The sequence below is a fragment of the Marmota flaviventris genome, chromosome 6 (assembly GCF_047511675.1).
Source record: "Marmota flaviventris isolate mMarFla1 chromosome 6, mMarFla1.hap1, whole genome shotgun sequence".
Classification (NCBI taxonomy): domain Eukaryota; kingdom Metazoa; phylum Chordata; class Mammalia; order Rodentia; family Sciuridae; genus Marmota; species Marmota flaviventris.
In genome coordinates, this window is record NC_092503.1 from 157,258,541 (window position 1) to 157,285,896 (window position 27,356).

General features: G+C 41.0%; 8 protein-coding genes across 16 annotated transcripts; 4 read left to right on the forward strand and 4 right to left on the reverse strand.

Annotated features, from left to right (window-relative positions):
* Positions 1-2,614: 2,614 nt before the first annotated feature.
* Positions 2,615-4,067, reverse strand: LOC114102736 (histone H3). The gene has a single exon (XM_027948247.3). The coding sequence runs from the start codon at positions 3,173-3,175 to the stop codon at positions 2,765-2,767; it is 411 nt and encodes a 136-aa protein (XP_027804048.1). The 5' UTR covers positions 3,176-4,067; the 3' UTR covers positions 2,615-2,764.
* Positions 3,671-4,539, reverse strand: LOC114102738 (histone H2A type 1-B). The gene has a single exon (XM_027948249.2). It carries the CDS (start codon positions 4,506-4,508, stop codon positions 4,116-4,118), a length of 393 nt encoding a protein of 130 aa, XP_027804050.1. The 5' UTR covers positions 4,509-4,539; the 3' UTR covers positions 3,671-4,115.
* A 269-nt stretch (positions 4,540-4,808) lies between these two features.
* On the forward strand, positions 4,809-11,673 carry LOC114102746 (histone H2B type 1-C/E/F/G/I-like). The gene is made up of 2 exons (XM_071613776.1): positions 4,809-5,182; positions 11,565-11,673. The coding sequence occupies exons 1-2, from the start codon at positions 4,809-4,811 to the stop codon at positions 11,605-11,607; spliced, it is 417 nt and encodes a 138-aa protein (XP_071469877.1). The 3' UTR covers positions 11,608-11,673.
* On the reverse strand, positions 5,239-5,894 carry LOC114102745 (histone H2B type 1-C/E/F/G/I). The gene has a single exon (XM_027948257.2). The coding sequence runs from the start codon at positions 5,866-5,868 to the stop codon at positions 5,488-5,490; it is 381 nt and encodes a 126-aa protein (XP_027804058.1). The 5' UTR covers positions 5,869-5,894; the 3' UTR covers positions 5,239-5,487.
* On the forward strand, positions 6,171-6,875 carry LOC114102741 (histone H2A type 1-B). The gene has a single exon (XM_027948251.2). The coding sequence runs from the start codon at positions 6,199-6,201 to the stop codon at positions 6,589-6,591; it is 393 nt and encodes a 130-aa protein (XP_027804052.1). The 5' UTR covers positions 6,171-6,198; the 3' UTR covers positions 6,592-6,875.
* On the forward strand, positions 10,471-13,385 carry LOC114102609 (histone H4). Its single transcript, XM_071613779.1, has 3 exons — positions 10,471-10,944; positions 11,717-11,772; positions 12,582-13,385. Exon 1 carries the CDS (start codon positions 10,516-10,518, stop codon positions 10,825-10,827), a length of 312 nt encoding a protein of 103 aa, XP_071469880.1. The 5' UTR covers positions 10,471-10,515; the 3' UTR covers positions 10,828-10,944; positions 11,717-11,772; positions 12,582-13,385.
* On the forward strand, positions 10,860-22,689 carry LOC139706099 (histone H3.1). 9 transcript variants are annotated; one of them, XR_011707810.1, is made up of 3 exons: positions 10,860-10,944; positions 15,655-18,297; positions 19,668-19,968. XR_011707810.1 is itself a non-coding variant. In XM_071613775.1 (3 exons), the coding sequence occupies exon 2, from the start codon at positions 17,646-17,648 to the stop codon at positions 18,054-18,056; it is 411 nt and encodes a 136-aa protein (XP_071469876.1). In that variant the 5' UTR covers positions 10,860-10,944; positions 15,655-17,645; the 3' UTR covers positions 18,057-18,069; positions 21,692-22,689. The 9 variants fall into 9 exon arrangements, 7 of the variants coding, with proteins under 7 accessions (XP_071469876.1, XP_071469873.1, XP_071469874.1 ...); XR_011707811.1 differs by having other exon boundaries at positions 15,655-18,147; XM_071613775.1 differs by lacking the exon at positions 19,668-19,968 and adding an exon at positions 21,692-22,689 and having other exon boundaries at positions 15,655-18,069.
* An 87-nt stretch (positions 22,690-22,776) lies between these two features.
* Positions 22,777-25,653, reverse strand: LOC114102727 (histone H1.3). The gene has a single exon (XM_027948235.2). The coding sequence runs from the start codon at positions 25,584-25,586 to the stop codon at positions 24,921-24,923; it is 666 nt and encodes a 221-aa protein (XP_027804036.2). The 5' UTR covers positions 25,587-25,653; the 3' UTR covers positions 22,777-24,920.
* Between the last annotated feature and the right edge of the window lie 1,703 nt (positions 25,654-27,356).

Here is a 27,356-nt window from a genome sequence, read left to right on the forward strand (position 1 = left end):
TTTAAAATATAATTTAAGCTGGGGAGAGAAAAAGGGGGAAAAATGGAAAAAAAAGATACAGTGAAACATTAGAGGTTATGATCAATATCATGTAACTCATAAGAGTAAAATCGACACTCAAATACACATCAGTGTTTTTATACATTCCATGACAGTTGTAAATTACAGTGCAGAATGGTGATTCAATGCCATGATAAAAGACTTTGAATGCCTCATAAAAGAGAAATTCTTAAATCCTAAAACTACAGGAATATGGGGCATAAAAATTTGAAGTGTTTTGTTTTCATTGCAATAAACAAAATGAATTAAAGTCCATAAAGATGGCAGTTCATAACCAACAAAGATACTTTGAAAATAGCCAATGCAGCTGCAAAATAAGAGAGCCGGAACCACAACCATGAGGAGGAAGATAAAAGATGAATTTATGAAGAATCCTTCAAACGTGCTAATAGGCTTCACATGGTGACAAAGGAAGGGGAAGAAGTGAGAAACTGAAGTGCAAACTAGTTAAAAAAAAAAAAAAAAGGCATTGTTAGTAGGTCTTTTAGGGATGCAAATTATAATGTTACTTAGATAGAGTTGGTAATTTGGGGGGACTGCCGTGTACCCAAAAGTCAACAGTGATAAGGAAAAAGGACAGGACTGCAGGACTAGCCTTCTGAAGTGTCCACATAAAACTTACAGATGAATTTAAGGAAGGTAAGAAAGGCACTCCATTGGACAATTCCTGCTGACTGAAGAAAAAACTCTTCCTATGTGATGCAGCAGAAAATCAACTGTCATGAGTTAAATCCCTTTACATTGGAAAAACATAAGCTCCGTAGTATGTGAATAAATGCTCAAAGTAAAGTGACTTATACTAAGCTGCTTTCTCATCTCAAACATTTAGATTATTTTGAATTTTTTTTTTTTTACATTTATTTTTTTCCTAGTCCAAGTTAGGTGTGCTACATGATGTATTCACACATTTGTTGCTTTAGATGGGATCAAGAAAAGGACAAGATGAAACCCTCAGCTTCTTTGGACTTTGTACCCAGTGCTTGTGTGTGTGTGTGTGTGTGTGTATTTTTTTTTTTTTTTCTTTTTTTTTTCCGGATGAACTCAGGGGCACTGAACCACTGAACCACATCCCAGTGTTTTACTTAGAGATAGGGACCCACTGAGTTGCTTCACACCCCACGGTTGTGGAGGTTGGCTTGAAATTGCAAACCTCCTGCCTCAGTGTTCCCAGCCCCTGGGATTTCATGCTAGCACCACCATGCCCAGCTGCACCCAGCATTTTTCTACTTCACAGTCATAATGAAATAGAGAATGTACATGCATCGAAATAAACATAATGTGTGTGAGGGGGGGCATATCTTATAAGAAGTGAATGAAATAAAATTAAAACACATTCTGCCTACAGTCCTATACTCAATATGAAGAAGCTAAGTGGTACCACCTTCCCTCAACATTTGCATAAGTTGTAAATGTAGTACTTGACTATAAAGAATGTTTTTAAACTTGTGTGGGTGTGGGTGTGTGTGTGTGTGTGTGTGTGTGTGAATGCTGACACATTCCTTCATCTTATTCCTGAATACCTTTTCAAAGTCCCTCTTCCACATCTAAAACATAACAGACCTAATCTGCAGAGGGTCATAAACATTTTACTGATTTCCCCAAGCACAGCCAGTTCAAAGAATTATTTTTTAATTCATGAAAGAGTTCTTGTTTATAATTTCCACTGAATCGCCCTGAAATAAACTATGGTTTCAATTATTATTTCAGGAAGATTACTGACTATTCCATTTCCTTAAAGAACTGAACATTTGAACTCCCAAAATTAATCTTCCCTGAAAAACCACTATGATGCTTGTTGAGAGAGAGAGAGAGAGAGAGAGAGAGAGAGAGAGAGAGAGAGAGAGACTGTTCTAATGAACTGTTGTTCCAAACATCTGCTACTGTTGTTCTTGTGGAGAAACCCCAAAACATCCTGTTACTGCCTCTAAACTGTAAGATTTCCTGGATAAATCTGAATAAAAATCAAGCAATTGAATTTATGAAATGCCAAGAAGATATCATCAAACTGAAACTACAAACACAAATCTTATATTTTAAGCAAAGATGTTCTCTTCAACCTGATAATATGAAGGGATGTTTTGAAAAAAGCATAGGCCTATGATTTTCAAAAATTGACAAATAGAATATACGACTGGGGTCCTGGATCAGTATTAGGCTGGCATAGAATGACCAAGATCCTGCATTGAACTCCTAGCACTGACAATGGAACGCAAAAAAAGTAAACACATATAAATTATAAAACCCAAACTGATCTCAGTGAATGGTAATATAAAATTAAAGATTCCTTAGGGGGAATAGTCATTCAGTTTCCCTCCCTGAATTTCAACAAGCACATTTCTGGAAAGAGCTAAAACTCTTTAACCTGAGAAGCTGCGAGTGACATGGGAACCAATCAGCTTAAAGACATTCTAGGTACTACCCTGTTGCAGGCCAATCCTCTTTTAAGTTTGGGTTGTGTTCACATACACAATCTTAAAATAATATCCTAACAGTCGCATAAAGAAAACATGAGGATAACTTAATAAAAACTTAGAAAAAAACACAATAAGGGAGATTCATTTAACTAATTTAATTACCATGGATTACAAATAGACACGGGGACGATTCCAGATGAACTTCAACAGCGATAAACAGCTCTTCAACGGAAAAGGTGGGTGGCTCTGAAAAGAGCCTTTGGGTTCAGCTTAGTACTGTTTCTAAGAGTTTACGCCCTCTCCCCGCGGATGCGGCGGGCCAGCTGGATGTCCTTGGGCATGATGGTGACACGCTTGGCGTGGATGGCGCACAGGTTGGTGTCCTCGAACAGCCCCACCAGGTAGGCCTCGCTGGCCTCCTGCAGCGCCATGACGGCCGAGCTCTGGAAGCGCAGGTCGGTCTTGAAGTCCTGCGCGATCTCGCGCACCAGGCGCTGGAACGGCAGCTTGCGGATCAGCAGCTCGGTGGACTTCTGGTAGCGGCGGATCTCGCGCAGCGCCACGGTGCCGGGCCGGTAGCGGTGAGGCTTCTTGACGCCGCCGGTGGCCGGGGCGCTCTTGCGGGCGGCCTTGGTGGCCAGCTGCTTGCGCGGGGCCTTGCCGCCGGTAGACTTACGGGCCGTTTGCTTTGTACGGGCCATTACAATCGAAAAGAAACTGTACTTAATGGAAAACTGAATGCTTACGACTTGCTACCTGTGTATATATAAAGAGAGGCACCTTCTGATTGGGCCACGCAGTCGTTACCTTGCAGCTAGCAGCAAAGGTATTGGTGGCGACATCCACTTCCTGATCACATGAACACTCTAAGGGTTTAACCATATATTAACATCTTCCTGACTCTCCCTAATTGTTTTCAACTCTTGCTCGCCTGTACTATCCTGAGAGCCTTTCAGATGCTTTCTCTGCTCTCTGCATTGAGATGACATGTTGCTTGCTGAACAAAATTCTTCAATTTTAAATTTGGCGCCAGAAATCCATTGTATCAACTTTTGAAAAGGGCACACTAAAATGTGATCAGGCAATTCTCATTCTCCTGCAAAAATTATATTTACATAAAAATCCTAATGTTGATTTAAACTTCCAGGTTTCTAAAATGCATCATGATCTTTTAGTATGAAATTCTCAAAACACCATTGACACTACCGTATGTTTATTACTTTAATACCACCCACGGGAACTACTATGGAAAATAATCCTGCTATTACCAATTTGATTGAACAGCCTTAGGCAACATTTTAAGTCACAGAAGGAAAGCATGGGATGCTATTACAACAAAGCAGCATTTAACCTGTGGCTTTATTGCTGTCACGAAATAAACTTCCAAATGCAAGTCTAACCAGTAAGGTTGCCACTTGAATTTCCGCTAAGATCGAATTGCCTAACATGCAAACATGTAGCAGTCTTAAATTTACACTTCTCAGATACCCACGCGTACCATGCTCAAAGTGATTACTTTGACAGACACATTCACCATAACGTTTTTCAGGTAAGTGGAAGCCCTTTGAATGATTATGTAAGTGGCTCTTAAAAGAGCCTTTGGTTATGCATGACTGGATATCAAAAATTCCAGCTTTCCATTTACTTGCCCTTAGCCTTATGGTGGCTCTCGGTCTTCTTGGGCAGCAGCACCGCCTGAATGTTGGGCAGGACGCCGCCCTGAGCGATGGTCACACGGCCCAGCAGCTTGTTGAGCTCCTCGTCGTTGCGGATGGCCAGCTGCAGGTGGCGAGGGATGATACGCGTCTTCTTGTTGTCCCGGGCAGCGTTACCAGCCAGCTCCAAGATCTCGGCGGTCAGATACTCCAGTACAGCGGCCAGGTAGACAGGAGCGCCGGCCCCAACTCGCTCGGAGTAGTTGCCTTTGCGTAGAAGTCGATGCACACGACCCACGGGGAACTGAAGACCTGCTCGGGAAGAGCGAGTCTTGGCCTTGGCCCGCGCCTTGCCGCCCTGTTTGCCACGTCCGGACATGTTAAAGTTACTCAAGATGCTGCTTCACCAAAAAAGAAAAACCTTCTTTAAGTTCTGGGGCGACTGAGAATCTCTTATACATGTAAACCGGATTGTAAGCTCTGCTCGTGATTGGTTAAATTAATGTGTACGATTTAGACCAATTGGAAAGATGATATACAATCCCTTAATTTGCATAGGACCAAAGTACTCCTGAAAATTATCCAATCAAAGCATAAGCTGTACAGACGTATTGGCATAGAACAGTCCAAATACTCATGCAACGCATGAGACTCATTTTTTTTTTAAATATCTTTTGCCATGCCTGAGCCAGCAAAGTCCGCTCCTGCCCCAAAAAAGGGTTCTAAAAAGGCGGTGACCAAGGCGCAGAAGAAGGACGGCAAGAAGCGCAAGCGCAGCCGTAAGGAGAGCTACTCCTACGTGTACAAGGTGCTCAAGCAGGTGCTCCCAGACACCGGCATCTCGTCTAAGGCCATGGGCATCATGAACTCGCTCGTCAATGACATCTTCGAGCGCATCGCGGGCGAGGCCTCGCGCCTGGCGCACTACAACAAGCGCTCGACCATCACGTCCCGGGAGATCCAGACAGCGGTGCGCTTGCTGCTGCCCGGGGAGCTGGCCAAGCACGCTGTGTCGGAGGGCACCAAGGAGGTCACCAAGTACACCAGCTCAAAGTGATTTTAATCTAAAACATTGGGTTAACTTTTGGTAACATTTCTTGGCTATCATGTGGATTCTTGAAATTTAATGAAGAGGTTATTAATGTGTTTCAGTTGCATTTGCATAATTTCCTGGCAATTCCTGGACAAAGTAACTTGCAAAGATTGACAAATCTGGGTCAAACTGGATCAGAGTTGTTCTCCAATCTGAAACCATCTCATTTCACAGCATGTATCGAAGTGCAAATACATCTACAACTCTTCCTGTGAAGATATGTGGCTCTTAAAAGAGCCTTTGGTTTGTTGGAAGTACAAACTGCTCACTTGGAGCTGGTGTACTTAGTGACCGCCTTGGTGCCCTCCGACACAGCGTGCTTGGCCAGCTCCCCGGGCAGCAGCAGGCGCACGGCCGTCTGGATCTCCCGGGACGTGATGGTCGAGCGCTTGTTGTAGTGCGCCAGGCGCGAGGCCTCGCCCGCGATGCGCTCGAAGATGTCATTGACGAACGAGTTCATGATGCCCATGGCCTTGGACGAGATACCGGTGTCGGGGTGCACCTGCTTGAGCACCTTGTACACGTACACGGAGTAGCTCTCCTTGCGGCTGCGCTTGCGCTTCTTGCCGTCCTTTTTCTGCGCCTTGGTCACTGCCTTTTTGGAGCCCTTCTTCGGAGCAGGAGCGGACTTTGCAGGCTCAGGCATTTCGCTGGGAATTACACACAACAAGAAAGGAAAAAGAAATACAGAGATGGAGTCTGTTTGGGGCCTCTTCTTTTATAGGGCTTGTATGCAAATAAGGGATTGAAAACCTTTTAGATGTGATTTGAAAATCTAGTGATGACGGAACATATGCAAATTTGATTGCATCATAGTTCCTTTCTTATTGGGTGAATAGCAAATGAAAATTTTAACCAATCCAAATTCGCCATTTCCAATTCTACCTACCACTATAAGTAGCTTCTTGTAGCTCCACTTACACCATTTCATTTTTGCTTTTCCTCAGATTGTTTGTTGGTTGTGTCCCGAACCAGAATGTCTGGACGCGGAAAACAGGGCGGCAAGGCGCGGGCCAAGGCCAAGACTCGCTCTTCCCGAGCCGGTCTTCAGTTTCCAGTGGGTCGTGTGCATCGGCTGCTACGAAAAGGCAACTACTCGGAGCGGGTGGGCGCCGGTGCGCCGGTCTACCTGGCCGCTGTGCTCGAGTACCTGACGGCCGAGATCCTGGAGCTGGCTGGCAACGCCGCCCGCGACAACAAGAAGACGCGCATCATCCCTCGTCACCTGCAGCTGGCCATCCGCAACGATGAGGAGCTCAACAAGCTGTTGGGCCGCGTGACCATCGCTCAGGGCGGCGTCCTGCCCAACATCCAGGCGGTGTTGCTGCCCAAGAAGACCGAGAGCCACCATAAGGCCAAGGGAAAGTGAGAAGCCTAGAATTTTTGCAGTACTTCTTATTCTCCGAAATCAAAGGCTCTTTTCAGAGCCACCCACTAATTCTTTTAAAAGTGCTGGAATACGTTAAGCCTAAATGTTTAGGCTTCATTTTTCATTTTACTGTATTTCCGGAGCTACAATTAATAGATCCCAACACTAGAGGAAAGTGCTCGTTTTTGACTCTGCAACAGTGCATTGTGTTTAATTATATTTTATGATTCAAACACTAAAAGTAGGAGGAAAAACTCGGTTCCTGGTACCCCAATTCCTATAGAGAAGTGTCATGCATTATTGTTAGAAAAGAATTATTAAAAATAAGAACGAGAACAAAGAGAAAAGCTACCCAATCACTTTGCAGGGCGGGTTTTTTGAATTACCAAGAAGAAGGCGCCAAGTCCCTAGGCTGCCTACATCATAGGTTTTATCCAGGACATAATGTGCATGGTATCCCATCCAAGAGGGCCCTTTCATACCAAGAACATCTAGTGTGCTTGCTGCATCTGATGTCAGAATAATTCAAATATACTATTTCCCCAGAACTGAAAAAAAAGGTTCTTCAGAGGGATCATTCCGTTTTGACAATGAAAACTGTTGTAACACTTGCCTGTTTTTTTTTTTTTTTTTTTCTTTTTTTTTTTGGGGGGGGGGGGGACAGAATGCATGAAGTTTTACAAATTTAAATGATAAGTATACACATGGGTTTTCTAGCTGGACCCCTGTATGTGAATTAACAATGTGATGGTGTGCAATGTATTTAGGAAATCCTTTTTTTTTTTTTTTTTTTGGAAGATTTTCTTTCAAACTAGACAGCTGGATTTGTAGCTGAAGGCTCAGTCATTTGTGGAGTGGTTTCTATTCTAAGTGGTAATTTTTAAGAGTGGTTGAAGCCAGAATTAGGCAGTCCAGATAGGTAAATCGAGTCAGGTTGGATCTAGGAGCCTTCCCCTGGGAGCCTTCTGAGCCTTCCCCTTTCAGCACACCTGTTTCCCACCTTTTGGCCATCCCACCAAGCATTCTCAGAGGTAGTCACCTACACGGGAAGGAGAGAGATAAGCGGAAGAGAGCAGAAGAAAGGAATCCTAGGACATATAAAAAGGGCAGAACGCCTGGCTTCTTTTCCCTTCCAAGAGAAGTCTAAGTCACTCCTTCTTAAATATACCTGGGTTTATATGCTTGCCTCAGTGTGCTTCTCTAATGTTCACACTTCAACAGGTGAGGAAGCAGAACTCATCACCAATAACCAGTGATATCAAGATTGCTATTGCTGACAAGAAGGCATTCCACCTGACATCTGTATATACAATGCAAAATGTGTGTGTGTGTGTGTGTGTGTGTGTGTAACATGTGCGATAACCATAATCACTGTGGTCAAAATCCGTGAAAATCAGATGAAAGGAATTCTTGATAGTCCTAGAAACATCGGCATATGCCACAGAAACCTAAAAATCAAGTACTTGCTTTTTTTCATAATCAAAAAAAAAAAAAAATGGTCTCTTATACCATTACCATATGACAGTTATCAAAGTATAAAATTCACAATAATAAACCAAGTCTCAAATATATAATGAATGTAATAAATGTGGTTTTTGTTGTTGTTGTTTTCTTTTTTGGAGGGGCTATATATGAGATGTTTTTCTACTGCAAAGATATGTGTGCTCTGTAATGGGCAAAAATCATTACAATCATCAATATCCTACAAGTTTATAATTAAAAACACAGAAACAGTGCCCTAATAAAGAGCCAAATGGATGCACATTCCCCTAGAAGACTTTTTAAAAGCTTGGGCAGGCCTTTTAGACTATGTGTTCATATGATAGTGAAAGGAAATATAATCCATCCTTTATCTCAATCCATAGTTTGATTATTTCTAAAAAGGGTTCAGAACTATTCTCCATAGATCAGAGTCCATACATTCATGTATTTAATGAGCCACTCCTGCTGAAGAAACTGATTTATGGCTTCACTTTAATCTTCTCATCATGTTGTTATCAATGATGTCTTGAGATGACCTTCAGAACAAGTGTTCACTTATGGAAAGAATGTGAAAGGATCAGTACAGATTCTAGCACCTCTTTACCTTCAGTTAATACATATGACACCTCTTAAATTTTTGTTTTTTGAAGGAGGGAGATGGATAAAGCTGAGGATCAAACCCTGCAGAGCCTCTTACATCCTAGGCAAGTAAGTCCTCTACCACCAAGCCACATTCCCAGCCCCATGTCTACTATTTTAGAAGAGCTTACTCTTACTACAAATAAAAACAAATAAAATGGAAAAATTGCAAGATATATTTCTGTGGATTCTCATGGTATACCTCCTTGATATCCTTCCTATACTCATTTATCACATAGCACAATATTTCATTTGTCATTCTTTCTGGACTCCAAAGAAATCAACCTGGCTTTCTTATCTCATTCTTAGCTTCAAAAGGCTTTCAGGAATAGTAAAAAGCTTCAGACTTTCTTTTTGTTTTCAAATGTTTTTTTTTTGGTTGGTTTGTTTGGGGGGGGGGGGTTGGGTGGGTTTGTTTTGTTTTGTTTTTATAAAATGACTTTGTGCTTCCCCAATGACTACTACTTCTAACCTACAGAACTTTTCTTGTATATATTTAAGCTTGAACTTTCATAGACACCAATTGTTTTAAGAATCAGTTTTGGATGCTCACACTTTCAAGGGCAAAAGTATAGTCTCCTTCTATGGACACTCTACCTTTGAATAATTCAAATGTTAATAATTTTTCTGGCTGTCCATTATCCTTGCCTTGATGAGTAATGATATATTTGACAAGACAAATATAATGATATATTTTCCAGCACAAGCGATTTTTTTGTTTCATTGTCTTCAATCCAGTATCATATTAAATCTCATTGAATCATTCAAAATCCAGTGTTTTGAAACCTATGCCATCAGCATTTAATAAGAAACCCCAAACACAGGAGGAAAGGAGGAGTCCTGACACTACTACTATGGAATACAAAATCAATACCAAACATTTTTTTATTGAAATATTTCACACTTTCTGCAAATCTTCATTTGGTGTATATTTTACTCAAATAATATTTACATTTTATTGGAGGTAACTTTGTATCAGCCTTAAAATTACAACCATACAGTAATTTCATGAGTTGCTCAAATATACCTGATATTTTCCAATTAATGCGGAGTAGCTTTTTAAATTACATCACATTAAAAAAATTCAGTCCTCAGGAGCAACATCCATATTCCCAATGTTACAAGTCGCTCTACTTTATCGGACAGTGGAAATCCAAGGAGGAATTGTTAGAGGTGTGGAGGTGGTCATAAGAAGTGATTAAATAAATTTAAATGTGATCACGAAAATTTCACAATGACTTTTTAAATCAAAATTTTACACAAACACAGAGATGGGAATTAGGATAGCAACTGAAGGTAGAACCAGGCTGCCAAAGACTTTAGGAAGAGATTCAAGAGTACTAAAGTAGAAGTCCATCTGTGGGCCCACAGACTTCGTTCCTATTACCTAGTGGATCTCAGTTCAGTCCTCACTCCCTAGGGCATTGTAACAGTGTCAATAACCCTTTCGATTTGATCCAAAGTGAACAGTTTCTTTTAAATTGGAGAGAAGCAAGTAAATCATGCATATTCGTCATGACAAAGTGTATTTATAAAAATTCATCCACAACCCTAAGCATGGCTTCAATCCTACCGGTACTTTTAGGTTTCCGAATCAATGGGCAAGCAGGAACACACTGCACTCTTTGTCTCCTCCTCCCTCTGCCTAAGGGCTTCGCAAGCACTGTGGGCGGTGACCAATGATTTTGGAACCATCCTCTCACTCTTTCCCGCCCTCATGTCTGGTTTTCAATAAGGTCCGCAGGAGGACTATAAACATAACGTTTTGCAGCATTGTGAATTACTTGTCCCCAACTTTTAACCATGTCTGGTCGTGGGAAAGGAGGCAAAGGCCTGGGCAAAGGCGGCGCCAAGCGCCACCGCAAAGTCCTGCGCGACAACATCCAGGGCATCACCAAGCCCGCCATCCGCCGCCTGGCCCGCCGTGGCGGCGTCAAGCGCATCTCCGGGCTCATCTACGAGGAGACGCGCGGTGTGCTCAAGGTGTTCCTGGAGAACGTGATCCGCGACGCCGTCACCTACACCGAGCACGCCAAGCGCAAGACGGTCACGGCCATGGACGTGGTCTACGCGCTCAAGCGCCAGGGCCGCACCCTCTACGGCTTCGGGGGTTGAGTTTCACCAGCGCCTACCGAGAAAAAAAACTCTGAACGGTCCTTTTCAGGGCCACTTTACTTTTCACTCTAAAGGGCTGTGGAGTTGCTTTGCTTTTCTCCTGCAATTGAAAATAAGGTAATTCAGAGGGTGTGCTGCTCTTGTCCTAATTTGTTACATCAACTACTATAATTGTTTACTCCTTGTTAATGCGGTCACTTTGGGGAGTGAACCCTTGCCAATGAGTCGCAGTGGGATTGGTCTGTAGAATCTCCCCTGGGCGTCGACCGGTAAAAGCTTCAAGTTGTCCAAGGTTCAGGAAACAAGCAGCTTGTTAACCCACATGTTATTTCTCCTTTGCTCCATGCTATTTTATAAGCCATAGCTTTAGTTTCCTCAAAGTTTTGGGTATTTTTGTCAGCTATAAAAGCAAAACAGGTGCTTGGCTATAGCATAATTTTAGCAACTAGAAAATAAATTTTGAAATACTCCTAACGAAGAGTCAGGTAAAGCTCGTCTTCTGTATCTTGGCCTTGAAAGGCAGCAGAATATGCCAGACCAAAACATGCCATCTAGGAGTAAGGATATAGAACAAAATTGGGAGTGGGAGGGTGTTAGAGTCTGTAAACAAGTCAAAAATAACACCTGGCATTTAGCCAGGGGAATGTTAGAGTTCGTAAACAAGTCTGGATGGTGCCTGGCAAAATGCCAGAGGGAGTGGTTTGAGAAGTAACAAAAGCGAGCCATTAAGTGTGGAGATTTCTTATTGGTTCAGTGCTGTATCGAGTTTATGCTAATTAGATAAGCTATGTGGAATGTATAAATACTGCTCCTGTCCTGCAATAAACGGCTCCTACTCCTGCTGTATCAACGTACACAAGTTATTCGTCACCCCCCGGTTATTTTGCAGCCAGCCGGCCTTCTACAGATGGTGGCCCGTTACGGGGAGCCCCGGGACACTTGGGGGTAAGTGACGAAAAAAAAAGCTGCCCGTCCATAGATAGGACGGGAGCAAATCTGCTCGTCCCTAGGCAGATAGGGCGAGAGGAAAAATGGCCATTTCGAGAAAATGGAAAAGATTGATACAGTATGTTTGTGTCTTGTTTTGTCTCAGTGTATTGTATTGTCTTTATGATGAAAATATGGAAGGGGTGAGAAGTAAATTACTAAGGGAAGAAGGCACCCCAGTGGAACCAAGAATAGTTAGGGCGTGTGTTGATAGAAGCCCAGGAACTCTAGTCAGAAAGAAACAGAAAGTTCAGAAGAAGAAAGATTATCAGAGGAGGAAGGATTATCAGGAAAAAAGTTGCAGCAAAAGGCTATTACTAAATACTTTTCGTTACCGGAGGGTGCGTGAAGCGGAGAGGCGGCTGCCGAGTGTGCAAGCCGGTCACAGTGCAGCAAGGATTTTCCAAGAGGCCACAGCGACTGGCCCTTCCCCGCCTCCTGGCCAGGGAGCTGGCTCTTCCACTGCCGCGAGCCCAAATCTAGACCTGACCTGGAGGCACAGTCTCCCAGGCTCTTGCTCCCTGTGCCCAGTGGCAGTTTGAGTCCGGGACACTCCCCAGGGCCATCTGGGGCTGCCCAGGCGCTATAGCCAGCAGAAGACGCTACTGGTGTCCCTGATGTTTGGTCATTTTCAATGCCAATAACTAAGCTACAATGGTTCTCCCACACCTGGAAGCTGATGAGTAATGAGCACTATTAATGCTTATTTCAAATGCAAAAAAACCTTGAGATAATGTACTAAATTGTTCAGAAGGTTGTTTTCTTAGTGGAATGCTACAGGATTTTCTTTAGCCATCATTGCCGGAGTTCCTGCCTTCGTCCCAGTGCCGGTGAAAACAGGGGTGGAAGAATTTCCAGTGTTGCTGAAAACCGGACGAAACTTCGGCTGAGAAATGGACGAGACTTCGGAGCTGTTGCTGTTTCTGCTACTACAGCTTAGGCTAGCTGCCTGCAGAACTTACCTGAACTGTGATTTAAGCTAGCTGTCTGCAGAACTTACCTGGACTATGATTTAAGCTAGCTGCCTGCAGAACTTACCTGGACTGTGAACTTACCTGGACTGTGAGTTAATCTATTGAGACACTGCTTTACCTGGACTGAGACAACAAACTGTAATCTACAACAAATTGTAACTCGGTATCTTTGCTAACAGTGTCATTGCTGATATAATTTTTCCAAGGGCTTCTTGCATGGAGCCATCAATTGGCTTGGTATTGTGGCATTTTGTATCCTCCCTTTCTGTTTGTGGCAGGTTATTTATGGTGTTTCTGTAAAAACCACTATGGTCGTTATTTAAATTAAACAAAAGGGGGAAATGTTAGAGTCTGTAAACAAGTCAAAAATAACACCTGGCATTTAGCCAGGGGAATGTTAGAGTTCGTAAACAAGTCTGGATGGTGCCTGGCAAAATGCCAGAGGGAGTGGTTTGAGAAGTAACAAAAGCGAGCCATTAAGTGTGGAGATTTCTTATTGGTTCAGTGCTGTATCGAGTTTATGCTAATTAGATAAGCTATGTGGAATGTATAAATACTGCTCCTGTCCTGCAATAAACGGCTCCTACTCCTGCTGTATCAACGTACACAAGTTATTCGTCACCCCCCGGTTATTTTGCAGCCAGCCGGCCTTCTACAGGAGGGTAGACAGGTTTTAGGCACTCTCCCCTGGCCTCTACTTTCTCTGCCCAAAATCAGGGAGATAACCCTCCATAGGTAACATGCCCTTCCTATACCTGAATGAAAGTATTTTATTACCATCGTTAGGCCTGTGAAGAGGAATCTGTACTAAACAAGCCTTATTGAAGAAATGCTTAACATCCAAAGTACTGTGCCACCATTAATTACCTTAGCACAAATCCTTTTTTTTTTTTTTTTTTAATTTTTAGTTTTAGATGGACACAATATCTTTATTTTTATGTGGTGTTGAGGATCTAACCCAGCACCCTGTGCATACCAGGAGAGTGCGCTACTGCTTGAGCCACATCCCCAGCCCACAAACCCCCTTTTTATGTCTTCATCATTTACTATTCTGTCAATTTCAGTATTTAAGCATTCAATTTCTACGTATGCCTATGGGTCTTAATTTTTATGATCTCACATGTCATGGAATAAATGTGTATCTTTCTCTTGATAATCTTTGATAACATGGATCTCATCCAAGAAAACAGGAGGTTAAAAATGAAATGGAGATTTTTTTTTTTTTTTTTTTCATGTCCTAGTTTTTACAAGAGGTCACTGGCAGTACCCCATTACAGGCACCTTCAACTGGTGCACTTCACCTCACCTCTAAACCAGATTCCTGCTTATGGGCTAATAGAATGAATCAGAATACCATGGAGTGGTATATAGTCAGTCTTTCTTTTGGTTCTTAGACATCTATTTTTCCTGACAGTACTGAAATCTAATAATTCATAAGGTGGCCTCCACGCTATTGTGTGAACATAGCCTGTAATTTTTATCTACTAAAAGACTTACACTTAAAAAAAAAAAAAAATAACCTATCCTGTTTCACTACTATGTCACCATCAAATATCAAGTTCAGGACCACCACAGACAACTATCATGGCTTGGTGGTTTATTTTAACAGTTTTTAAGCATTGGCATGTGCTCAAATATAATTGAAAAGGTCATTTCACTTTCAGCATCACAAACACAAATGGTCTACTTTCAAGACAGGAACCATATGCGACCACATCTTTGTGTGCTTTGTGGATGCAAAACACAGTTCTTGCTCCAAAAGAGATAATTTATTCTGAGCCAAATATGATTGGCCAAGGCGTGGGAATATGGATTGAGGTCACTCTGAAGAATATGCTCCACAACAGAAGTGGTTACATAAATTTTAATAGTCACAAAAAAAAAAAAAAAGATAGAAATCAATGCATTTACTGCACACACTGGTGGGGATATAGATAGGTAGGGCTGCAACAGAGTGGGTAAAATTCTTGTATATAGGTTTCAGATGTTATTTTACAACATTTTTATACTTGAGGATTGGTGAAATGTAGAGGTCAGCAAAGCTGAAAAGAAACTTCCAAAAGATTTAACTAGTAGTCACAAGTATATTAGCTCAGATACACAGGTGGTAGTAAATGGCTATTAAATTGACTAAGGCTAGCCCAAGATCATTTTGCCTCTCAATCTTGCAACAGTCCATCTCTCCACAATTAAGATGTTCTAGTCAGCCAAGCAGCTTGCAGGATCTTCAATACAAAGGTGGCTTCTTCAGAGAACTTTAGATTATACCTCCAGGGAATAACAGAGCTCTTAAAATCCATCCCTCTCCATATCTAAGTGAAGGAAACTTAGTGACCCAAACTAAGTGAAAGCTGAGAACAGAAAAATTTAATGTAGTAGACAATAACGGTAACAATATTAGACTTTCAGGTTGAAAAACACACTCAGGTATATTCTTTCTGTACTGTAGTAGTGACATTACATCACCTCAGTAAAATGTATTTTTCAATTTGTAAGGCACATAAAATCAAAAAGTAGGCAACATATTAGAAAGCGCCCAAGGCCCAGTCATATAAGCATCGGGCTACATTGAACTTCGCAGTTAGCCAGTATAAAATTATGAAAGCTAAATATGGGACAAGTTTGAGAACATTCAAGTATTTAGAAAATCGCTATATACAGACCTTAAGGCCTGAAAATAAATAAATAGTATAAAGTAGTACTACAGTAGTCCAATTTATTTTTTGAATATAGTCCCTGATGCTCTGCCACTGAAACATTTTTTAAATGGACTTCTTTCTTTCTCTTTCTCTCTGCCTGCTCCTCCCTTATCTCTCCCCCTCCCTAATCTCAGGGCAAATACAATTACCTTTCTTCTCCATCCCAGACAGATATTTGTTCTTGAGCACGTGTCCACCATTGGAAGGAAGTAATTCAGACTTTGGGGATGGCAGCAGAAGATCTCAGAAATGACTATCTCCCAAATTAACAAATGAATTAGAAGTCTAAACAGACAACAGATTGAATGTAGCCTTTGAATCACACCTTCCAAAGTCCCCAGTTCCTGCTGATGAACAGAATCACAGCCTTTGGGACAGGAGTCTCCAGTGTTTCTCCTTTGCAAGCAAAGCAGTAAACCTTCCTTTTCTTTTTTCTCAAAATCATGTCCTCATTATTGGATTGGCATCAGGGACAATACCAGGCTTTTGGCAACACTACATACATATAGGGACGGGAATTTCCTCCTATACAGTTCCTAAATTCTGCTGCACTGACTAAAGTAAGCCACACACACTGTCATGATGTTTCCTCCTTAAGTACAACGGGTCAAATGTGAAAAGAAAATATATTTACAAAACATAGTACAAGTATCTCGATCTGGCAAAAATGAGTGGCTCTGATAAAACTTTGTATTTGGTAAATTCCTCTGACAACAATAGGCACACAACTGTCTGAACCTCCCTAGAGCTGATGGTTAAGCACTTATCATGAAGTGCCAGGAGAGACTTCTCCAAGCTCTCAAACACGTTCAGGATGCCCAAGGCCTTAGACTGAATGCCACAATCAGGGTGGACTTTATCTAGGACCTTACAAACTTACATAAAATAGCTGTCTTTGCTGTAGTTTATGGATTTTGTTTGTGTGCATGGGTGATCCTTCCACTGTGTCTTAGCTCTGACATTTTGGAAACTGGTGTTCTCTTTCTAAAATGGCTTCAAGAAAAAACAAGAGGACACAAAAATTTAGTTCCACTAACAGGCGCTCAAGGTCCTCTTATATAAAAAGGCTCATGCAAAACAGGACTTAGAAGTGTACGCTCTGATTGGACCATACTACCCAATGGACTAAGAGTATGTAAATTGTGCGTTACCAATCTGCTTTCTTTTCATTGGCTGAAAAATGAACTTGCTGGGGAGCCAATAGGCTGATTTCCGTGCCATATCATAATTTTCTTTACTAAGAATTTTTCCCAGTAAATGTCCCTTTTGAAAAGATGTACCGACTGTGGAGTTTGAGTGTTGAAACAAGTAAAGGAATCCTGTTGTCTGGGACAATCCAGTCCTGACAGCTCCGCTGATGTCTGAAATTGCGCAGGACACCTCCGATCTCTCCAGCAAGAATTTCCAAACGCTGCGTCACGGGTGCCTGAAAAGACACACAGCAGTTCTCCACCGCCATCTTGCCGGGGTTCGCCTCCGCCTTAAAGAGCCAGCAACAACAAGTTAGAGGATCGTGCAGCGTGTGCCCGGTGGGAAACAAAATTCTGTACTTTGGAACAGAATATCATAAAAGACTGTGTCTAAGAGGCTTAGATATTTACAGTAAATATAGTGAAACTAAGATTCAGAAAAGATGCGTAATCAGTAGATAATGGACTTAGATGTTTTTCTTAATTTTTTTTTAAAGGTGCTGTATTGAACCCAGAACCCTCACGCATGGTGTGTAAGCACTGCACCACTAGCTCACACTCCTGGCCCTGGACTTTTAAATGGGCGGATGAGGACACTTGGATGGAAACATTAAGTAAGCAAAAAAGAAAGCTTTTGAAAACTAGAATCCTAAAGCAACTTATTCTGTTTTGCAGAGCGGAACAATAACCTATGATTGTTTATATGTAATGTTAGAGGTATGACACATTGTCAAAGTAACTGTTCAGAAAACGGTTTTTAAAGGCTATTTAACTGAAATTAACGCTCAAAATCTGCACTGAAAGGAAGAAGCAAGAGCGAACCACCCCAAGCACTTCTGGACTCCACCCACGGACTACAAGGGCGTTGTCCACAATCCAATCCGAGTGCAATCCAATCAGGGCCTTTCTGTTTGTATAAATAGAGGAGCCAGCAAAACTTCCTCTTCTTACTGAGCTGACCCAAAGCCATGGCCCGCACTAAGCAGACGGCGCGCAAGTCCACCGGCGGCAAGGCGCCGCGCAAGCAGCTGGCCACCAAGGCCGCTCGCAAGAGCGCCCCGGCCACCGGCGGCGTCAAGAAGCCTCACCGCTACCGGCCCGGCACCGTGGCGCTGCGCGAGATCCGCCGCTACCAGAAGTCCACCGAGCTGCTGATCCGCAAGCTGCCGTTCCAGCGCCTGGTGCGCGAGATCGCGCAGGACTTCAAGACCGACCTGCGCTTCCAGAGCTCGGCCGTCATGGCCCTGCAGGAGGCCTGCGAGGCCTACCTGGTGGGGCTGTTCGAGGACACCAACCTGTGCGCCATCCACGCCAAGCGCGTCACCATCATGCCCAAGGACATCCAGCTCGCGCGCCGCATCCGTGGGGAGAGAGCGTAAAATATTTTGCCGAGTGAGTGTTCGAATAAGGTTTAAAGGCTCTTTTCAGGGCCAAATACATCTTACTGGAAGATGCTGCAGTACTCGCAAAGTAAGGGATAACTTTGCACTAACTTAAGGTCAAGTTCTTACGTAATGTGCTCTTTTTACCTTTTTAAGTCAAGCGTTTTTTCCATGGTTTTGTTTTGCTGATTTTCTGCCCTAGTTATAAATGGCAAAGATTTATGTTGGTGTCTAATTGGTAAGTCTTAAGAGACTTTTTAACTTACATTTGACTTTCTGCTTCTTTGCACTATCTCAAGTGATGGCCTTCCACCTTAAGCACGAACAACTTAAAATAGTTGGATTTCCATAATTCTACTTTGATTTTGAAAATAGTTCAGGGTGTCAAGGCTCCTGGTATTCATCAGAGGGTACCTTTCCTTGCTAGTTATAGAGGCCTATCTCTACTAGTGCAAGCCAGCCACCTCGTGGCCCTGCATGCAACCCTGATGGCCAAGGTTTCCATTATTACCCAGAATATGAAGGACATAGATTTTGCAAAGTACTTGGCAACGATCATATCATAAATCCCTGGTCCTAGGGAAGGAAGCTTATGTCCAAACAGGACCTGAAGGGAAGGGAGACAGCAATTCTATTCTGAAACTACATAGGCACACTACCTTGAAAATGTAGAAGGATATGTATGGCGGGAGATTTCATGTTAAACAGTCCAGCCTGGGCAATTTAGTGATATCCTTCTCTCAAAAAGCATATTCTTAAAATAAGGGAAGAAGACAGGACATGTGGCTTGGAGTAGAGAACTAGCTGTTTTAAGTTGCAGGCTTTCTTGCAAGAAGAACCAGTTGGGTTGAATTCACAATATCACAATAAATGTTTAAGAATATGTTTAAGAATAAAACGTTATTAAGAAATGTTTAAGAATAAAACGTTATTAAGATATGCTGATGGGTGGTAAAATCAATATAGGCAATTTCTAGAGATACACAAGCAAAGTTAATCATAGTATATCCTGGCAATTATATAAAAGAAATTTATAATCATGGAAAGTCTGCAAAACATTTGAGACTTGAGTGCTGTGAACTCAGGCATTTGAGTATCTTTGAAAAAAAGATCAACTCTCCACAATTAAAATACTAGAGTACTGGATATTTATAATATTATTGACCCCTACAGTGTTGGAAAAAAGCATTCCACGATTGAATGTATTTTCCTGTATACTATAAATTTGTTCAAATTCTGGCACATAAGTTTTCAACCTGTTTCTGTCATGGTATTGGACTTGGAGGAATGAGGATTCAGTTGGCACATAAATCATTGTGCCATTAAATCCACCAGAACACCTAGGATGCTCCTTTGCCAAAAAAAAAAAAAAAAAAAAAAAAAAACCCTCAGAAAATATTTTGATCAAATTAACACTTAAAATAAAAGATTATTGAGCAAACAAAACTTACCGTTGAATGCATTCCTGGTTATATAGTTTTATGTAGTGTATATATGTAATGTATACCTGTTAATATATTTTAAATAAGGTTTATATAATTTCAATATATAGTTTTGGTAACGGAAATAGGAATAATCAACATTTACTGTGTATTTTCAATTTGCCAGAAGTCATGGATCATTATATGAAGCTTCAACAGTACACTACTAGCTAAGACACATAATGGCTATTATACAAGTACTAAAATGAAGAGGAAACTAAAAAAATTTAGATAAGTGGTGGATCCAAAACATTTCCCATTAATAATTATGATTTTTTAAAGAACAGCATCAGCACAATTATCACCAGTACCCTGAGGACTTTATCATCTGAGAAGCTGTCAAAGGAAGACTGTGATATTTTCATTGGCACAATTTTAATTATTTCATATTGCATATTTTAAAATAAATGCATGAATTTTGAAATTAACAGGTTCCTATGTAATTATGAAGTTCTATTGTACAATTACAGAAAGTTGTCAGAAAATGTAACTGATAAATGTACATAAAAACACAACATTGGCAGGTTTTAGATTTTATACCCAGCATGTCATTAATACCCTAGATGTGTTAGCTACATACACACACACACACATTTTTTTTTTTTTTTTCAATTTTCAAAAGCTAACACAAAGACAGTGGTTACTAGCTGATGTTTTAAAATGAATTTTGATTTTTGCTTAGGGAAGATTACAGATTTGAGTCATAATATTCATAATATTTTATATGTTGGAACATTCAACTATATATATCCATTCCAGGGCCTTCTTTAACTACTGTTGGAGCATAGAAAATGATACCCCAAACTAATGCAGCTTCAAAAACAAAATTTCTTCCTGACCTTCAACTGTCCTGTCTCTATCTCCTCTTCCTCCCCCATCCCCAGGCATGGCACTGAAATTGGATTCTCTTCCTCATAATAAGACATTAGAGCCACTTTTCCCCCAATGCAAGCCACAAAGCCTAAATATATTATTCTAATTTTCCCCCATCTTTCATTGCCTGGGAGCTGAACATAATGAACTTCCCTAACCTACCTTGTCTGATGGTGGATCAAAAGATTTTTCATAACATTCATAACATTTTTCATAACATTTCACCTAGTTAAGAAGGAGTTGCTCCTCAACAAGGAGGAAAGACTGTCACCCAGCAAGGTCAAGAAGAATCTGGAGAAGTCTTGCTGGGTTTCCCCACATATTCTATTATCATTAAATTATGTCCAATCATATGTCTACATGGCTGTCCACACTTTATCAAACATAAGCACATAAATGAATAGTTTGCCTTGAGTTTTGGGTCTTCATGCTAAAAACTTCTATGTCATGTAAACTACATCACATAAATTTATCATTTTTTATTAACCTATCTTTTGTCATTGGGGTATCATTACTATGATGGATAAAGAAAGACATCACACCTTTCTTCCCCTACAGTACATATAATTTAAAAAACAGGTAGCCAGGCACAGTGGTACATACATGTCATCCCAGTAATAACAAATTATCAAGACATTATCTCAAATTAAAAAGGACTGGGCATTTGGTTCAGTGGTAAATGCACCTGGGTTCAAACCCCAGTATTAGTGGGGGGGGGGGGGGGGGGAGGGCGGGTATGTAATCTGAATGACCAATGGCTTTGCCTTATGGAAATAACAGCTAAAACTCAAAAAAGACAATTAAGAAATTTTATGTATCATTTTTCCACATCTTCCTGCCTTATTAGCCCAAAACAAAAATAGTGCAAATATTTCTTATTTCTGTTTTGTTGCTGTTGTTGTTTATAGTAAACCTAGCCCCAAAATTTTTGAATAGTGTACTTGAGAAGAAGACAATTTGAAAATCAAGCTGTGAAGAAAAGGATCATAAAAGAGCAAGAGAATTATAGTACTTTTGGCTTCTTATATTTTTTAAAAAATACTGAAAATTGTTAATATCTGGCAATAATTTAACCCACTTGATGGCCTTTCTGAGATTCAGTTGATTTAACATACAAACACACCCAAAATAGAGGAAAACAAAGCAAAGATTTAAGCCCTAGAATCTAGTAAAGAAAAAAATAAGCACATTAAGATTTTTTCTGTTGACATTCATGGTACCCAACTTCAATCTTCAAAAAAGAACACAGAGATAGCTTCTTTTCCTTTCTTCTTTCAGTGGGATTCCTCTGTGTTGTCCAAGTGAGCCTTAAACTTAAGCTCCTCCTGTCCCAGGCTTCATACTAACTGGAATTAAAGGCACAACTCACCATGCCTGCCGGTAACTAGTTTTTAACTCAGATGACATTTGTTCATGGAGATAGAGCTTGACATGGAAATGGAAGCATTAGGAAGAATCTCCCAAGTAAAGAATAGAGGGACTTACAGGTGAACAAAGCTGGGGGCCAGGGAATAGTCTAATTTGAGTTGTTAACAGTGCTCATTAGTGTGAGCAAAGTGTTCTAATGAAAAGATGCTACCAAACTCTAGCTTGAACAAAGGAAGCTGGGAGCCAGTAACCATTCTCATCCAGTATAGTTTGGATTTCTTTTTTAGTCATGACCAGAATTTAGGAATGGGACTTGGAAAAACTAGAGTTAGGAAACTAAAAAGATACAGTGTGTGTGTTGGGGGCGGGGGGAATGCAACAGACACTGACAAGTCTTTAAAAATTAGCCTACTTAATTATTAACAGGGATGGATAATCAAGGCCTCTACATAGTAATGTTAACTGTGCTTTTTCCCCATAGTTAAAGAAACAAGCAGTTGTTAAGCAGAAAAAAGAAAGTGCTGACTTCAGAATGGTCATAAAAATCACTTTGTCACACTTCCAACACACTCATCAGTGCCCTCCATCATCTGAGATAATATCAAAATGCCTTCATGCCATCCATACTAAGATGGCTATGGTCTTCTTTACTCAATGAGCATCACCTAAGATGCTCATTGTAACTAAATTAAACTGTTACAGAAAGTTGTGGAAATGGATGAAGACCTAAACAAGTTCTCAGTACCTTGCAAACAAGTGCCTTTCCAAGGCATAAGAATGCACACACAAATTGACATAAACCAAAGGTCATGTTAAATTGGTCCAGTTGCATTCCAAAAGGATTATGACTTGAATAAATCACAATGAATCTAATATTAACAAAAAAAATATGAATTTCTTTCTCAGTAACCCTAAAAAGTAAAAAAACAAAAACAAAACCTCCTTTTCCATCATAGATGGGGATCAGAAAAAGAATGACAGGATTACAGAACATGTAAAAGATCCATTTCATTTATTGACAATAAATGCTTATTTATGTTCATTATTTCTGTCTAAGCCACAATTTTTATAACTTTAAAACAAGAATGTCAACTACACCGAATGTCAGTAACATACTGAGATCCAAGGGAAGCAATTGCAGAGTTTTTATAAACCTTAATAAACCAGAGATCTTTTATTTCCTTTTTATTATTTCAGTCTCCCATTTACTCAGATCTCAACCAAGCCACTGTCACAAAGGGAGAAGGATCTGTGGCTTTCTCCCGAACAAGGGAAATCATATGATGCAGCCTGGTTTAAAAAATAAAAACAAAAATTGAACTCCAGCTTCAAAAACTCTAAAAAGATACAGGTTTTAACCTTACCTTTGAATTGAGAAATTTAAGTAGAATGTCGAATTTAATAAGCTATTAACAAATAAGGGAATAATAACAAAGAATAAGATTAAGAGTCATTTTACTCCTAAGGGGTTTGTGACATTTGGTCCCACTTCTTTATATTACACAGAATATTACCAGGCATGGTTGCATATGCCTTTCACCTTGGGAGGCTAAGGCAGAAGGATCACTAGTTCAAAGCCAGCCTCAGCAATTTAGCAAGGACCTAAGCAATGTAGTGAGACTCTGTCCCAAAATAAAATATTAAAAGGGCTGGGGATGTGGCTCAGTGGTTAAGTAACATTGGGTTCCATCCCCAGTGCCAATAATAATAATAAATTATTATTATTATTAATTATTATTATTATTACAGAATGAGAGCTACTGACTTTAAAATACCCACCAAGAATTTTTTTAATGTTTAATAACATCAAATTATACGATTCAGTTGCAGGCATAATACTGAAAGTCAGTGTGAAGGAGTCAAAATGAGTGCAAACCAGTACCTACTATACCTGCAAAGTGACATGAAAGTATTTGCTATTAACAATTATGAAAATGTCACAGGTACTTCAAGATCCATATGTACCATATATATCTGTATATACTCATAATTGAAGGAATTGTTAAAATGCACTGAGGGTTAGTAAAAATAAAAATGTAGCTGCTTCCTACCAGAAGACAAAAGTATCTATAGAATTCTGGCAATGAACGTGAATTTTCCAAAAATAAAAGAAGTTTGAAAGCACAGAAATAATATAGAAATGGACCATCCAGGTCAACTCATCTTCCTACAGCTTTAAAAAAAAAAAAAAAACTTGATGTGTGAAGAACACAGTAGCATTTCCACCTTCTCAAAGCTTTTTGTTGTGTTGCTCCACCATTCCGTGTTTACTAACTGAATAAACCAACACTGGCTTCCTAGATTCTCAGCAATGAGAAAACCAAAATTAGACTCTAAACTGCAAAAGATGCTCTTTACTATTTACACTAAACTTTGGCATGATGGCTGCAATAATTAATGCTATGATAGTATGACAACAATAAGCAATCTTCTAAAAGAATTTCATTTTCCACTAACAAACCTGATCTTCCACAGACCCCTAGTTAACATGAAGTATATTCTAGATGTCATTGGTGCACTTCCAATTGCACGCCCAGGCATGCCAAAAGGCACGTCCTGATTGGATAAATCTAAACAGCCCAGCAGACAAAAAGGAAACCAACTTCAACGAAACTGCCAGACTACTTTTTCCCCCCATTGTCTTGACAGTTGCTTTGGTAATAATCCTGGGTGGGGGAAACAAAAACAGAGCCCAGGGTTAGCATTCCTCGTACCCGGATTACACTTGCAATATTGCGGGAACCACACACTACCGCTCGCCAGTTCACTTGGCAGCAGGGGTTGGTAATCTGACTCGGATACCTCTTAGAAAGTTAATATCGCATGAATCGAGTCAGCCAAAAGCATAGGCCAGCAAGTAGAAAACGCAACACAAAAGCCCTTCTTAGGCCAACCGGCTGCATTGGACTGGGCTGCATTAGTAAGTCTAACCATGCGCGCAGCGGTGGCGCCATGCGCATTAAAATGGCCAATCACATGACAAGGCGGGAGTTCAAATTCTAAACTTAAAATGTTAGGGCCAAAACTAAGAACACGTTCTTATGTATGTCCAGACCAGCTCAGCTCTTTTTAGTGAGATCTGTGGGTGGCTCTGAAAAGAGCCGTTGAGATTTTAAAAGCAGGACGTCCCGCTCCAATCTTACTTCTTCCTGGGGGCCGCCTTCTTGGCCTTGGAAACCTTGGGCTTAGACGCCTTAGGTTTAGCTGCCTTGGGCTTTGGGGCCTTGGCCTTAGACGGACTCTTCGCAGCCTTCTTTGGCTTAGCAGCTTTCACCTTTTTGGGGCTCTTGGCCACCTTCTTGGCACCTGCAGGAGTGGTGGGCTTCTTCGCCTTCTTTGGGGTCTTCTTGGCGGTCTTCTTGGGGGTGGCGGCGCTCGGCGCTTTCTTGGGCTTCTTGGCCGCGCCGGCGGGCTTCTTAGCCTTGGCGGCTCCCGCCTTTTTTGTTTTAGGCTTGGCTTCCCCGGAGGCCGCCTTCTTGTTGAGCTTGAAGGAGCCGGAGGCGCCGGTGCCCTTGGTCTGCACCAGGGTGCCCTTGCTCACCAGGCTCTTGAGGCCCAGCTTGATGCGGCTGTTGTTCTTCTCCACGTCGTAGCCAGCGGCCGCCAGCGCCTTCTTGAGCGCGGCCAGGGACACGCCGCTGCGCTCCTTGGAGGCGGCCACGGCCTTGGTGATGAGCTCGGACACCGGGGGCCCGGAGGCCTTGCGCTTCCCAGCAGCGGCACCAGCCTTTTTTGCCTTCTTCTTCACAGGTGTCTTCTCCGCAGGTGCGGGTGCTGCGGGAGGCACGGGAGCGGTCTCGGACATGTTTCTAGTCTTGCCAGAAAAAGCTAAAAGTAAGCTCAAACTGTCAGAACGGCGAGTGCTGGGCGCCGGCGCCTGGGGTTTATATAGAGAGAAGCTGCGTGGTGATTGGTTCCCGGTGCCTTGCGCCGCGCAGTGGAGAGGGTTCCTCGGCTCTGCCGGGCAGCTGTGTTTGTTGCCCCTCAAAAAAGAATAAAAATAAAAGAAACCTGGGCACGAAACGTTTAGGGGTTTGGGGAAAACGGATCCCAGAGGCTTCAGGCTTCATTCCTGCCTTGTTTTCTACATCTAGTTTCAAAACCGACACCCTGAAACTTTCCCAATTCCCCCAACTCTCTTTCTAACTTCAGTCAAATTGACACAACTTTCAGGTTTTCCTCAAAAATACTATTTCTCCCGACTTCGTTTGCAAATCTTTTTTTTTTAGTATTGTTCTGTGCATTTTCATCTTCTCAAGATCATATAAATATACTAATTTTGACTCAGATATATAGGGAAATTCGGGTTTTTCGCGGAAGCAATAACACAGGCACTCCCGCGAGCTGTTTGCACCAAGCTCTAGGAATTGGCACTGGGATAGAAACTTCTACATACAAGAGGGATGATTATTTTACAAAAATAATAGATTTTTTTAAAAGCATTTTAAATACCACTGTATAAGTTGGGCTGATGAGTCTGTTTTAGTGATTTAAACAGTTTCCAAAGATGGGAGTGAGGCACCTCCCTTCATCTTCTAGGTAAACATTTCTAAATAGATTTTCCAAACAAACATTGAGCATTAGAGATCAATTACCCCATCTGCAAAAAAGACAGAAAACTGAATCAAGAAGCAATACAATGGCAGTTCTACATCATTTTACTAACTTCTTTAATATAGTTTAATGACAGGCACCTTTGTCATAAAACTTTTTCCTCTCCGATCTTTAAACTAGAATGTTGTACACATTTCCTATTTCTCAAAATATGCTACTTCAAATTTCAATATTGAAAATGTGAACACAGAGGATTAGAAAAAATCACTTTCTGAAATTTCATGATTCTGACTGAGCTTTTCGCATGTGAAATATGAAATAGGATGCCACAAGTTATTTAATTCTAATTACCTGAATGTGTTCAACACTCAAGGTATTGAACAAACATGAGTGGTTTTCCTACAGCATCCCTTATAGTTTATAATACAATAGAGCTGATAGAATTGGGTTCTTATTTAACTAAGCACAAAAGCAATATTTTTCATCAAGTAATCAGGTACCAAAATGAAGCCCCATGTTTGTAAAATAAAGAGGAAAACTATCTTAGTGTTCTGTTTCTTTTAATGAGTATTTATACTTCCAACAACTGATTCATGCTGACTTTCATTTAATGATGACTTGAACATTTTGTCATGTAAATCCAAGACAGAATAATCAACATTACAGATGCCATGTCTTCACACTTAACCAATTCCATAAAAATGAAGTCCTCTCGTTTTTTTAGACTATATTGGCTGGAATCAAATCTCTGGGACCTTAAACCATGATATGTAACATAAAATACAAATAGGAGTTCTAAAGGATGCCATCTAATAGGACTGCATCAGCAGCTGCGTATAATTCTTCTAGGAAACATTTTATGGATCTATGGAAGATCATCCTCTGTAGCATCTTTCATCACTAGCAGCAGGAAGAGACATTATATAAGTACTTTTCTTCTTAAATGTATAGATTTACATTATGTAGACTTCAAGATACTAATAAAATGCAGGACATTCTCAAAGACATAACAGGATTTGTC

Bases quoted from the DNA above. Each gene is read 5' to 3' on its own strand.
- LOC114102745 (XM_027948257.2), bottom strand. From the start codon at position 5,868: ATGCCTGAGCCTGCAAAGTCCGCTCCTGCTCCGAAGAAGGGCTCCAAA.
- LOC114102736 (XM_027948247.3), bottom strand. From the start codon at position 3,175: ATGGCCCGTACAAAGCAAACGGCCCGTAAGTCTACCGGCGGCAAGGCC.
- LOC114102741 (XM_027948251.2), top strand. From the start codon at position 6,199: ATGTCTGGACGCGGAAAACAGGGCGGCAAGGCGCGGGCCAAGGCCAAG.
- LOC114102738 (XM_027948249.2), bottom strand. From the start codon at position 4,508: ATGTCCGGACGTGGCAAACAGGGCGGCAAGGCGCGGGCCAAGGCCAAG.
- LOC114102746 (XM_071613776.1), top strand. From the start codon at position 4,809: ATGCCTGAGCCAGCAAAGTCCGCTCCTGCCCCAAAAAAGGGTTCTAAA. The intron at 5,183-11,564 runs GTGATTTTAATC...TTAAGTGTGGAG, and splicing joins ACCAAGTACACCAGCTCAAA to ATTTCTTATTGGTTCAGTGC.
- LOC139706099 (XM_071613775.1), top strand. From the start codon at position 17,646: ATGGCCCGCACTAAGCAGACGGCGCGCAAGTCCACCGGCGGCAAGGCG.
- LOC114102727 (XM_027948235.2), bottom strand. From the start codon at position 25,586: ATGTCCGAGACCGCTCCCGTGCCTCCCGCAGCACCCGCACCTGCGGAG.
- LOC114102609 (XM_071613779.1), top strand. From the start codon at position 10,516: ATGTCTGGTCGTGGGAAAGGAGGCAAAGGCCTGGGCAAAGGCGGCGCC.